This window comes from Eriocheir sinensis, chromosome 64, assembly GCF_024679095.1.
Source record: "Eriocheir sinensis breed Jianghai 21 chromosome 64, ASM2467909v1, whole genome shotgun sequence".
In the NCBI taxonomy this organism is placed as follows: Eukaryota; Metazoa; Arthropoda; class Malacostraca; order Decapoda; family Varunidae; genus Eriocheir; species Eriocheir sinensis.
Genome location: NC_066572.1, coordinates 8180440 through 8194686, shown reverse-complemented (window position 1 = coordinate 8194686; position 14247 = coordinate 8180440). Strand labels below are relative to the sequence as shown.

The window sequence follows — 14247 nt, the reverse complement described above, 5'->3', positions numbered from 1 at the left end:
CCATTCTAAGTTTGTCGTTGAGCCGTCACAAAATAGTCTGTTTTTCGTCCCTTTCACAGCGATTTGGACACCTTAGTTTTTTTGCTTATAACTTTTTTATTTATTTAATGTTTTCCAATTTTTCTTTCCTGATTATTAATCTGTATTAAAAGAGCTTTCATTTGCCATCACAGAGTAGAGGGTAAAGTTTTGAACTGGGTCAAGGCGTGGCTTAGCAATAGGAAGCAAAGAGTGCAAATCAATGGTAAAAGATCTGACTGGGGATGTGTTACGAGTGGGGTCCCACAAGGTTCGGTATTAGGTCCACTTTTGTTTATTATTTATATCAATGACTTAGATACAGGAATTAGTAGTGATGTTAGTAAATTAGCAGATGATACCAAGATCGGTAGAGTAATTGAGTCGGATCAGGACGCTAGTATTCTCCAGGGTGAACTCAACAGATTGTATGACTGGGCGGATAAATGGCAGATGGAGTTCAATGTAGGGAAGTGCAGTATTCTGAGTGTAGGTAGGAACAACCCTTCACATAACTATTGCTTAAATGACACTCTCATAAGCAGGTCTGGGCGCGAGAGGGATTTAGGGGTCTTAGTGAGCTCTGATCTCCGTCCAAGGGCACAATGCATTCAAGCTAGAAATCGAGCAAATAGGGTACTGGGATTTATTTCAAGGAGCGTAAGCAACAGAAGCCCCGAAGTCTTCCTCAAACTATATTTAGCATTAGTTAGACCTCATCTTGACTATGCGGTTCAGTTCTGGTCACCTTACTATAGAATGGATATCAAAATGTTAGAATTGGTGCAGAGGAGGATGACTAAGATGATTCAGGGGTTGAGAAACTTGCCATACGAGGAAAGACTCAAACAGTTAAACTTGCATTCTCTAGAAAGGCGAAGGGTGCGTGGAGACATGATCGAGGTTTATAAATGGATGAAGGGCTTTAATAAGGGAGACATTCATAAGGTTTTGTTGGTAAGAGAACCGGGTAGGACACGAAGTAATGGGTTTAAACTGGATAAATTCAGATTCAACAGGGACACAGGCAAAAATTGGTTTACAAACAGGGTGGTGGATGAGTGGAATAGGCTTAGCAGTCACGTGGTGAGTGCCAATACAATTGTCACATTCAAAAATAGACTAGATAAATTCATGGACAGCAATATTAGGTGGGGTTAGATACACGGGAGCTTAGGGTCAAAGGAGCTGCCTCTACAGAATGGACATCAATTTGCTAGAATCAGTTCAGAGGAGGATGACCAAGATGATTCAGGGGCTGAGGAACCTCCCATATCAAAATAGGCTGAAACATCTAAACTTACATTCACTAGAGAGACGAAGAGTGCGGGGAGATCTGATAGAAGTATTCAAATGGGTCAAGGGTTACAACAAAGGCGATATAAGTAAAGTTCTGAGAATTAGCCAGCAGGATAGAACTCGCAGTAATGGATTTAAATTAGAAAAGTATAGATTTAGGAGAGATATAGGCAAGCATTGGTTTAGTAATAGGGTGGTGGGGGAATGGAACAGACTCAGCAATCACATAGTTAGTGCAGGGACGATAGTTTGTTTTAAGAGTAGACTGGATAGCTACATGGACGAGGACGACAGGTGGCAGTGAGGTGTGGGTGCAGTAAGGTGCCGGGGTGCTGGATGCGTGCCTAGTACCGCCGGTATAACGAGGATCAAGCCGGCGGTGGCGACCAGTGACGCATCAACAGGGTGGTGATGGTGGGTGTGGATCAAGGTTTACGTTTGGAGCTCTGGCGACCAAACTACTGGGAGCAGGGAAACGTTCACCATTTTGGAAAGCACATTGGCAGGGCTAAATCATTTGTTAAATAACTTTTTTGAAATTCTCAAAAAATGAGTGGGTTTCAAGGTTGGGAACTCAAAAATACATTTTTGTTGTTGTTTTTTGCGAATTTATTCGATTTTTGACCCTTTTGAGTCAATTTTTTAAGCCCAGTTGCTAATTATAAAATATAGCCCTTGCATTTTGCCGTCAAGTGATACCAATAACTTTTCTGAAGCCCCAGAAATAAGGGAGTTAGGGCGATTCGCACCAAAGCGGTTGATTTATCAAAATTCGCGGCTTAAGGACAAGGGCGCCGCAAGATCAAAAGAGAAAGACGTCCATTGCTTGAGATGTCACTGATACAACCTTAAAGAAAACACACATGCAAGTTACTCTAAAGTCCACGCCAGCCCAAAATAAGTGTGGGTCTATGACATCGGTAAGTGTGTCAATCCATTGTTTTTCTTACAGCACAGGAGGCAGCTCAAGGGCACTATAGAAGTCATTCCCAATTATAAAACTCATTAGTTATTACAGAACTCACTTGTGACTCTAGAAGAATGTGATTATAAGACTCATATGTGATTACAGAAGACTCGCTCGTGGTTCTGATATCCTCGCTCGGTGACAAGACAAGATTCCCTCAGACAAACCTCCATGGTCCTGAGCTCAGTGTCCTTTATGGCTATGTCCAGCTTGGCCAGAGAGAGTCCCAGTGCATCAAGCTGGGCCTTCAGAGCTAGCTTCTCCTCCTGGCACCTCTGCAGCTCCTCCGTCTTGGCTTCAACTCTCCTCATGTCCTGCAGGAAAGGGTCAGGTTGTAGTACTCAGGCATCAGAGGAGCAGGAGGCCAATGGGTAATGAAAGGCGGTACTGCTGGACCGGAAATGTAGTTTGTTATGATACTGGTTGGGTGAAGAAGACACACACACACACACACACACACACACACACACACACACACACACACACACACACACACACACACACACACTGATGCACACACACACACACACACACACACACACACACACACACACACACACACACACACACTGATGCACACACACACACACACACACACACACACACACACACACACACACACACACACACACACACACACTGATGCACACACACACACACACACACACACACACACACACACACTGATGCAAACACACAAAACAGATGGGTGGAGTATTTATAAGAAAACAGTATATTAACAAATAGCCAATTCAGATTCAGAGGAGGACGGTCTTGTGTAAGTAATCTGATCAGCTTCTATTCAAGAGTAATTGATATAATACAGGAAAGAGACGGTTGGGCAGATTGTGTGTATCTGGACTTAAAGAAGGCGTTTGATAAAGTACCACACAAGCAATTAATATGTAAATTTAATCATGTTGGAGGTCTGGGTGGTTCAATATTGATTTGGATTGTGGACTTTTTGACGAAGAGAGAAATGAGAACAGTAATCAGGAATAATAAATCAAGCTGGATGGAAGTGACCAGTGGAGTCCCCCAAGGATCAGTGCTGGCTCCGATTATGTTTGTAATTTATATTAATGGCATGACAGAAGGGGTGACAAGCTATATGAATATGTTTGCTGATGATGCTAAAATAATGAGGAGGGTGGCTAATGAAGAAGACTGTGTAGCCCTGGGCCAAGATCTTGATATAATAAGTGAATGGTCACACAAATGGGAAATGACATTCAACACAGAGAAGTGTAGCGTGATGGAGTTTGGTAAGAGCAGTAGACAAATATCGGGGAACTACTCTCTGAGTAATGAAAGAATCATGAGAAAAACTGAAGAAAAAGATCTGGGAGTGATCATAACAGACAAGTTATCCTTTGGAAAACATATAGACCGGATAACTGGGGAAACATACAGTATGCGCGGAAAGTGTTGTCGCCGCCTAAATAAAACATTGATTATGACTTTCTGGGAGAATGGTGGACAAACAAATACGTATCATTGGACCAGTTAGTATTTATTTGCATTGCCCTTCCTTTTTACAATATCCTCAAGACGTTTGGGGAGACTGGTTGCAAGGTTTTGCAGGTGGGTGAGTGAAAAACTGGCCCACAGTTGCTTGATTGCAGCCTCAAGTTTCGGCAGTGATGACGTGTCCATACCATGCAGGTGTCTCTTCATGTATCCCCATAAGTTTTCTATTGGGTTAATATCTGGGCTATTTCCAGGCCAGTCACTGATGAAGGGAATGTCACAATCAGTCAACCACTGCTTCACAGATTTTGCTACATGTGCAGGAGCAGAATCCTGCACAAATACTCTTGCCTTTGTTATTTCGAATGAATCGCACAGGACATCACTTAATAGCTCCAAATAGTTGTGTTGGTTTACCCTAACATTAGCAGGAAGAATAACTAATTCACCAACTCCATAGTAGGTGAAACAGCCCCACACCATGAGTGAAGCTGGGTGCTTCACAAACTTTGACGTGTGCTTGGGGTCCAAGGGGGCGGTGCCTGGCTTGCGGTACACTCGTGATGACGGTGTCCCGGTCATGGTGAAGGTTGCTTCATCACTCCACCGCACCGTCTTCCATTCCTTCTCACTCCAGGCTAGGCATTTCTTGCAAAATTTTACTCTCTTCTCCCTTTGCTGTGCAGTTAACGGGCTTCTTGCGGGCACGGTAACATTTGTAGCCGAGGTCATCATGAAGCAGCTGCTGTACGCTCCTTAGAGATACATGTTCCAGTAACTGTGGGTTCTTTTCTTTGATTCCTCGTGCTGTCAGCCTTGGTTCCTTAGCAGCCTGCCTAGAGATAAGTGCACGGGTCCTAGAAGTAGTCTTACGAGGCCTGCCACACTTGGGAAGGGGTGCCAGTGCAGTAGCCTCTCCGACGTCCTTCAAACGCTGCACCAGCCACTGTGTTGTTCTCAGCAACACCAGTTTGACAGGAAATAAATGGGAGATCGTGACCAGCCTTATATCAAGTGAACACCTCAATCCGTTTGTCCCTGCGTGTAGTCATTTTAGGCGTATTGAGAGGGTGGAAGGAAGCAAAATGACAGCGCCATTAGCCTTCGTCTGGCACGCCAGACGATTGTACAACCTCTCTAAATGGCAGCTGAGCAGCTACTGTCGGTGACTGTCAACACTGGCGCCTGGTGCCCGGAGAGCGTAGAGGGTTGCCAGTTAGTGATGCAAAGGCGTCAGAACATCTTGTGATCCCGGGAAGGTAGTTGTGAGCCTCTTTCACTTAACGCGAAAAGAATTGTCGGCGGCGCCTTGACGACAGCACTTTCTGCGCATGCTGTACAATCTTCATAGAAACATAAAAGCAGCATTTACGTATTTAGATGAAGAAATGGTGAAGAAACTAATGACATCGATGATACGTCCAAGACTGGAATATGCAGCATTAGTGTGGTCACCTAGATTGAAGAAAGAAATTAGAAAGTTGGAAAGAATACAAAGAGCAGCGACTAAATTACCGGAAACTCTGAGAGAACATACTTATGAAAAAGACTCGAGAAATTGGGACCAACAACACTGGAGAGCAGAAGAGAGAGAGGGGACCTAATAGCACTGTACAGGATACAAGAGGGACTGAAGAAATTGGACAGGGAAGACCTAGTGGTACGTGACAGAAGTGTGACAAGAGGCAATGGTAAGAAATTGAAGAAGAGTGACTGTAGGAGAGACATCAAGAAATACAGTTTTCCATACAGAAGCACAACAACATGGAACGGACTTGACGAGGAGACTGTGTGTGCAAAAACGATTCATGAATTTAAAGCCAAACTGGATAATAAGTGTTATGGAGACGGGACAGCACGAGCCTAGTGCGGCTCTTTTCCTGTATTTCACAACTAGGTAAATATAACTAGGTAACACACACACACACACACACACACACACACACACACACACACACACACACACACAGACAAATACAAATTGACAAAGTTTAGATGTGTAAAATATGTCAAGAAACTTGGCTTCCTTAACAACACTAAAACAAAACAAAATTATGATATCATACCTTGATATTAGTAAAGCATTTGACAAAGTGACTCACCAAAGACTTAAGTAACCTAGAAGGCCTTGGGATACAGGATAAGGATCAAGGTGACTAGATTAGACTTAGTGACTAGATGGGGATAAACTATACTGGACTTGCATTACTAGTGGCATCCCACAGAGGTTAGTCCTGAGTCATCTACTAACTATCTTGTACATCAACGAAATGGCTTGTCAAGTGGACCAACAAAAGGATGGTGCAGCTCAACACAAACAAATCCAACCTCTAAGTGTGGTATAAATAACCCTCTAAGCAGTTACACGTTAAATAACAGTTCTTGACCGCTCTAACTGTGAAAGGGAGCTGGGTGTGGGTGAGCTCTGACCTTCGACCCTGAAATCACTGCATTACCAAGAGAAACCGTGAAAAGTCTGGGATTTATTTCTTAAGTTTCAGCCCCTGGATGCGTATTTCCTACCAGAAGACATCACCAAGCTACAGGAGTGGAGCAACAAGTGGCTGCTACAATTCAAAAAAGAAAAATGTAAAGTCATGCACCTTGGGAGGGGAAATCCAGCATACCAATACCACTGTCCCTATAATATTATGTATAGTTTAGTATGTTATTCTCCCTGTCACTTGGAGGTTGTGACAGCCAACTAGGCAAGACGCAATGCACCCTGTTCTGGTGACACGCGGCATGCAGCTGTTTGTTGTGTGAGGGTGTGGTTGTGTAGGTGGTGGTGCGGGCAAGGACGACCCACTATAAGACATGAACCATTCAGACTAAAGTTACAGTGGAGTGTGGAATAGTGTTGGGACGTATATTGTGAGCGGGAGATTCAACACAGATCAATTCTCGCGGCGGTGATTTAGCTCCACCAACACGGACCGCTCAGCATCGCTGCGACAACATAGCGCTGAAAGGGTTAAATGAAGATCAAATGTAGCTATGGATGGGAAGGGCTTTGGAGAATAACCCATCCTCAGGGGCTGCCAAGTGAAGACCAGCTGGCTCCTTGTAGTTTCCTCGTATCCTTGTGTAGCCTCGTGTACAACTGTGTAAATACAACTACGTAACTACGCACACCTGCCCTCTAGTGGCCGGTGGGTGTGTTCAGTGAGGGCGGCAGCGTGCAATATGCTAGAAGTAAATGTGGGGAAAGGCTTTGACTCAGTCCTACCTCTTCCTTCGCCAGCTGATTCTTTTCGTTCTCCATCCTCCTCTCATGGATCTGCTGCTTCATCTTGTGTAGCTTGGCCCTCATCTTGTCCCGCTGCTCAGCGAGGGCACCCACCTGGCAAGGGGAAGGACAGTCAGTTAACAGTGTGGAGAACAGAACACACACAAAGGGAAGTAATGAATGGACAGAAAAAGGCAATACTTCATGTGAAAGCTTGCCTATGAAGGGGTTGGGTTTCCATCAACCCATCGTGGATTCCATTCCTACAAAAACTTGTATCTCGTCCACCGTAAACGTGTGTGACTGCAGACACAGATCATCGTCATTTCATTGATGCCTGCTCCTAGGAGCTCCCACCAGGGGATGGCCACACCAGAAGAGCTTCCAGCTTTCTCTATCCAGACACTCCCTCCTTGCCTGCTCAAAGTCCCTCAAAGATCTTTCCCCCTCTCCCTAACGTACTCTTGCACCCTATCTCTCCATTTCACTGGAGGTCGTCCTCTAGCATTCCCTCCCTCTATCTCACTCACATACACCTTTTGGTCATCTTACTCTCCTCCATTCACTCCATGTGGCCAAACCACTTTAAAGTCTGTCGCTTCACTTCTTCCACCACTCCACACTTCTTCCCTTCACCCCCGTGACACATTCCAAAACGCTCGTACACACTTTCATTACTCATTCCATCCATTCTACTCACACACAAGCACTCCTCAAATAACTCATTTCCACTCCCTGACTTTCATTCCAGGCCCATGTTTCACTTGCATATGTGAGGGTTGGTACTATTATTGTATTTCTCAAATCCCTCTTTACCTCCATGCTCACACTTCTGCCATTCATGATTCCTCCCAAAGACCCAACCACCCTTCTTCCTTGCAATGCCCTTTCTCTTATCTCTCCCTCCATACCACCATGCTTGCACATAACTGATCCAAGGTACTTAAACTCATTGACCTCCTCCATTTCTTCACCATTCAAAATTATTTTGCATTCTTTTTCACATTCAATTCCCGCTCTATATGGGCATACAAAATCTACAACCTCACTTCTACTCCGCTCACAAACCATCACTTTACTTTTGTTGACATTTACTTTCAGCTTTCTCCTTTTACAGACACTATCAAAAACACTGACCAAAGATGGTAAGTCACTTTCATTTTCTGCAGTGAGCACTGTGTCACCAGCAGACACAGACAGACTGCAAAACACAGTACTGGTGCAGGTTGTCTTCCAAACAGCTTCCCAATCTCGCAGACAAGTGTTTCCGGTTCACCAAGCACCAACATGTATTCTGCATTTATTTTTTCCCAAACACCAACTTGACACAGTCAATACATGGGCTCAATCAAACCCCTAGAATGGTCACACACACATCACTGGCAGCAGAAATTGAGGCTGCCCGGTTTGTAGCAGAGCAGTTTTGCTTTGCAGGTAAAGGCGGTGTCACACTGGGCCTTTTTCCTCCAACTGTGTTGGCGGTAGAACCAACCGGTAACTCCAACTTTTCTGGGTGTGCATCACACGGCCAAGGTCGGCTGCCCATATCCACAACGTAAACAAACCTGTTGGTCTGTATCCATGTGGCGCCGACTGCAGAAGTAATGGCTGCTGCAGCTTGTGCTGCCGTTACCCAAATTATGGACTTGTTGCTACAGTTAACCCTTCACTCCAGCGACGCCGACACCGTATGGAAAGGGTTAGACCCTTCTAAACCCCTTAATCCTCTTACATTTCCTCTTAATACTTTTCTAAACCTCTTAAGAGGAAATGGAAGAGGATTAAGAGGAATTTAGAGGAGGATTGAGAGGTTTAGAAGAGGATTAATCCTCTTCCATTTCCTCTTGACCCTTTCCATCCGTGACGCTGACGTCTGCGTCATGGATGGAAAGTGTTAAGAGGAAGGAAGAAGTGGCCGTGGGTACAATCATGGCTTCAAAGATGGGAAGAGGAGTGTTTACCCAAACCTCGTCAGAGAACTGTGCTGTGAAAACTGAGTCATTCTACAATTTTTGTCGAATGGAGAAAGGAAGGTAAAGGTGAGGTCAGGGGCACAAGCTACAGCTGCGCATGGCCTCGGTGCTCATCTCCCTCACTGTGGCCCTTGAGCCTGTGGTGGGAGGGAGCCCGTCACCCCGGTACACAGGGCCAGTGTGACATCCAGGTTACCACAGTTTATCTTCCCCAGGTGTCCCCAGGTACCCATTTATCCACCAGCCCGAAAGGGAGGATGAACAGCTGGGTGAGCTGCACGCTGACTGCCCGGGCCAGGATTTGAACCCAAGCCCGCAGAGTAGTAGCCAGGCACGCTGACCACTAGACCACGGAGGCGTATGAATGGAGAAAGAAGAGTTTTGTTAACTATTGGAAATGGTGCCCCACTCATATCCAAGCAAGACACCAGAGTGAGGGAGGAGCAGCAGCAAGCATGAACCATTCACATCTTTTTTAATTCTCTTTGGCGGAGTTTTCATGTGTGTGGTCCCACAGCACGGGGAGTTCTCTATCGCGTAGACAAAGCCGCTGCCAATTCACTCCACCATTCTCTTGGTGGGCCATCTCCACTACTTCTTCTGCTCCTCAGCCACTACCATTGTTTACACACAGCTGCACGGTTGCTCATATCCCAAACCTCCCAGCCTCCCAGTTGAGTGTACAAGCAACCATGGTTGCCCGCACATGTTATAGTAGGATATCAATGTATTATTATTATTTAATATCACCACGAATTAGGCATACAATTGTCAATGGAAAAACCCCACGACAGATAGATCACGCCACCTTATAGGAATGTCGTCCGTCAGTGTTTACCGTCTCAGTTTTGTATACTTCGCACTCCGATGGTGCGTGGAGGTCACCTTGACATACGTGACCAATTGTAACAATTATTTTCCAACCTGTAACTCGCCACTCCTTCACGAGAGTCCGACTGACACACAACGACAGTCGCTCTCGCTCCGTCGCTTCTTGTACATAAAGGCTACGAATATAATTCGCCTTAAGGAAGCTGAAGTCTTAATCAACACCCTTTAAACGCCCCCCGACAAGCCCGTTACATTTGGTTGGCAGCGGTCACCCCGCGCCTGTGCCTTCGCTACCTCGTTCTCCTCCAAGCCACGAGAACTCACCAAAAACTCCGGGGCCAGGCGTACAAGGGAAGAAGGAGTCAACGCACCTGCCGTCCGCGGCAACGCACCAGCCGTCCGCGGCAACGCACCTGCCGTCCGCGGCAACGCACCAGCCGTCCGCGGCAACGCACCTGCCGTCCGCGGCAACGCACCTGCCGTCCGCGGCAACGCACCTGCCGTCCGCGGCAACGCACCTGCCGTCCGCGGCAACGCACCTGCCGTCCGCGGCAACGCACCAGCCGTCCGCGGCAACGCACCTGCCGTCCGCGGCAACGCACCTGCCGTCCGCGGCAACGCACCTGCCGTCCGCGGCAACGCACCTGCCGTCCGCGGCAACGCACCTGCCGTCCGCGGCATCTCACAAGGCGCCCACCTACGTGCAACTCACAAGGCGCCCACCTACGTGCAACTCACAAGGCGCCCACCTACGTGCAACTCACAAGGCGCCCACCTACGTGCAACTCACAAGGCGCCCACCTACGTGCAACTCACAAGGCGCCAGCTACAAGCCTCTCACACGGCGCCCACCTACGTGCAACTCACAAGGCGCCAGCTACAAGCATCTCACAAGTCGCCACCTACGTGCAACTCACAAGGCGCCAGCTACAAGCATCTCACAAGTCGCCACCTACGTGCAACTCACAAGGCGCCAGCTACAAGCATCTCACAAGTCGCCACCTACGTGCAACTCACAAGGCGCCAGCTACAAGCATCTCACAAGTCGCCACCTACGTGCAACTCACACGGCGCCAGCTACAAGCATCTCACAAGTCGCCACCTACGTGCAACTCACAAGGCGCCATCTACAAGCATCTCACAAGGCACCAGCTACGTGCATCTCACAAGTCGCCACCTACGTGCAACTCACCAGGCGCCGGCTACAAGCAACTCTACAGGCGTCCAGCCTCCAAGCTTCGAGCACACCAGCAGCAACTCTCCAGGCGTCCAGCCCATGCTTCACAGGCTACGGGCAACTCTACAGGCGTCCAGTCTACAAGCCTCGAGCACACCAGCAAGCAACTCTACAGGCGTCCAGCCTACAAGCCTCGAGCACACCAGCTAAGCAACTCTACAGGCGTCCAGCCTACAAGCCTCGAGCACACCAGCTACAAGCAACTCTATAGGCGTCAAGCCTACAAGCCCCGAGCACACCCTCCGGCCTACGCAGCCGAACGCGAGGGCCACAATCTACAAGCCGCTCCCCCGCTTAAAGCCAGCACTGCTACGAACACTGCAAGCCACTCCACGATACGGCGGAAGTATTCACACCAGCAAGGAGGAGGCACGCCCCGCTGACCTTGGGACACCCCGCATGCCCCTCGCTCCACAGCTGGCGGCACCACCGCCGCTGCCGGGAGCATCGGCCCAAACCTCTTCCGGCAAACAGTCAGCAAGGGTACCCGCGGACATCTCCCGGTGACTGCAAGCTGTTCCCACTACCGTTTCTTGCAAGGCGTCTTCTCAAGAGGTTACACACCCAAGTCGTCTTGTCTGCCACCGCCGCCCATCTCTTACTATAACACGGACGACACGGCCATCATACGTCTGGCGGCAGTGTACCAGCTCCCAGCCGCGCACCGCGGCCGCTCATTTTGCTGGGTCAGCAGTTTTTCAACCTCCATTGCGAGTCCTCCGATGTCACCCCATCCCTCACCTCTCACCGCCGCTGTGGCCGCGGCCGAGGTTTCCTGTCGCGCCTACAACGACTGCACGTCACCCAGGGCATCACAAGCCGTCGCCCTCTCCACTACATCAGCTGACTAATCTTGGTATTTGTGGATATTCCCTTCTTGTCCAAATTTGCCGACTCGGCTCATTTTCATTATTATCCGTGCAGAGGCACGATTTTTTTTATTTCTGTGTTCCTAACACTGTTCTTCAGTCATAATTGTGAGAGTAACGTTCATTCCTATACGATATTGATTCTTTCTTATAGTTTGCTAGCGAGTCTATTGAGTATAGTGTGAGTTCCCTTATCAAAGTTAATCTTCATCAGTATGCCCTGCCTCCGTTTTCTTTTCACCGCTCGAGAGAAAACGTGAGCTTCAATGGTATACTCACTTAACATACCACTTTGTTTATATAGTTATTCTTTCATTATACCCATATCATTAGGGCATTCCATTATAACCTTAACTTCTATTACGTCTATACAGGCACCTTGCTAGCCATTCTTTCTTGCCTTTTTAGGGTTTCAACGCAAACTATTCATTCATACACGTTCCGTTTATTGGTTCATATTTACAGCTATCAACATATGCTCCTATTTTGTAAATGATTTACACCATAGTATGACCAAAGACACTCGCTAAACTCGGCGACACCTTTCAACAGTTGGCTCGTCCTTCAAGTGAAGAGGGACTGGAACACGATACCACAACCGGTGAATTTACTAAGGTAATCTTATGTTCAGGCACTCATTATTTATCAATTACAGGCCGCAGAATTCGTTCACCCCCGGGTTCGTCTGCATACTTACAACCCACTCAAGGTTCAAGGACACCCTCACCAGCATCCCCTCGCACCAGCCGCAGTATTACAGGCTCAAAGTAAGGTCTCTCTCACCTGTAGTTTTTGCAAGCAATCAGGACATTCTGAACATTCTTGTTTCGCGAAACGTAGGGAATCAACACATTCGAGACGGGGCTCAGATAGGAGGTCAGGAGGTTACAGGGGCGGGCGTCATTCATCACACAGGAACCCTAGGCCAAACCATCAGCGGAAGGCTGCCTTTTGCCATATCCACGGGAATTCTTTTCATGATTCAGACAGTTGTTCTGCAATACTGCAATTTCTGATGTTCGTCAGTCTCGTCGTCATGTGCTACCTTATTAGGAGAAACTCTGTCCTGCACGATTATTTGGTTGTGCAGACGCGGCGACTGGATGCAGGGAGGCCACTGGCAAGGTAGTTTTTCCTTTTCTCAGACAAGTCAGGGGACAGAATCCTGGCTGCTCCTATACTTAACATTGTACTGTGTTTCACTACTGTATTTTTTTTTTAGGAGCTAGATCAACGTTTCATTGTCTGTAGCTATGCCAGTTGATAGTTTCTTATACATGTGTCCTTATATTTATCTTTTGAGAGGTTTCTTATGTTTCATGTCACACACGTTGTGGTTTCCCTCTCCCTAGTTATATTATAATTCCACATCTGTTCTTACATAGCCAGTGTTTTAATATAATTGTATCATAGGCAGTCTGCTTGACAAACTCCCACTATGTATGTTCATGGTACCTGGACTGCTATTTCGATTTTTATATATCGCGAGGTCGCGATCACTGGTAGGTGACCGAGCAGTGTTATAGTAGGATATCAATGTATTATTATTATTTAATATCACCACGAATTAGGCATACAATTGTCAATGGAAAAACCCCACGACAGATAGATCACGCCACCTTATAGGAATGTCGTCCGTCAGTGTTTACCGTCTCAGTTTTGTATACTTCGCACTCCGATGGTGCGTGGAGGTCACCTTGACATACGTGACCAATTGTAACAATTATTTTCCACCCTGTAACTCGCCACTCCTTCACGAGAGTCCGACTGACACACAACGACAGTCGCTCTCGCTCCGTCGCTTCTTGTACATAAAGGCTACGAATATAATTCGCCTTAAGGAAGCTGAAGTCTTAATCAACACCCTTTAAACGCCCCCCGACAAGCCCGTTACACACACCCAATGGTTGGAGGAAAACGGCCAGTATGACACTGCCTTAATAGAGCAAGATGAGCAATGGTTTCTCCTCAACTATATTTTCGTACAAAATTATCTGGATTACTAAAATAAAGTATGGTAGTACTTTGCCTCACAGCCCCTAAAAGGAACAAATGGAGGCAGCCAGTCCCCCGCGAGGGGAGGGTGGCACAGCGCTGCCGCCCACCTGCATGGCCCTTGGAGCAGCCCGTCATGAATGTTTATGTCGAAAACAAACACAATTCTGAACCTCAAAATATAAAGAAGATTCAAAATGTTCTTTAATGGTAGGTATACTTCTGTCAATATAACTGACTGAAATTAAGTGAGCCTATCACATTAATAGTTTTCAAATAGTTTATTTTCTTTGCATTCTCTCATAAATTGTATGTCCAATCCATATGAAAGTTCCCCATAAGAATCCTTCCACATCTGT

At 46.9% G+C, this 14247-nt stretch overlaps 1 protein-coding gene across 1 annotated transcript in view; it reads right to left on the bottom strand.

Annotated features, from left to right (window-relative positions):
• LOC126987374 (probable inactive protein kinase DDB_G0270444) overlaps positions 1-14247 on the bottom strand; it is a 107371-nt gene that overhangs the window by 14010 nt on the left and 79114 nt on the right. The window contains exons 2-3 of the mRNA XM_050844359.1: positions 6984-7097; positions 2452-2598 (exon numbers count right to left, since the gene is read on the bottom strand). Coding sequence (XP_050700316.1) covers positions 2452-2598; positions 6984-7067 — 231 coding nt within the window. The 5' untranslated portion in view covers positions 7068-7097. The remainder of the gene's footprint in view (positions 1-2451; positions 2599-6983; positions 7098-14247) is intronic.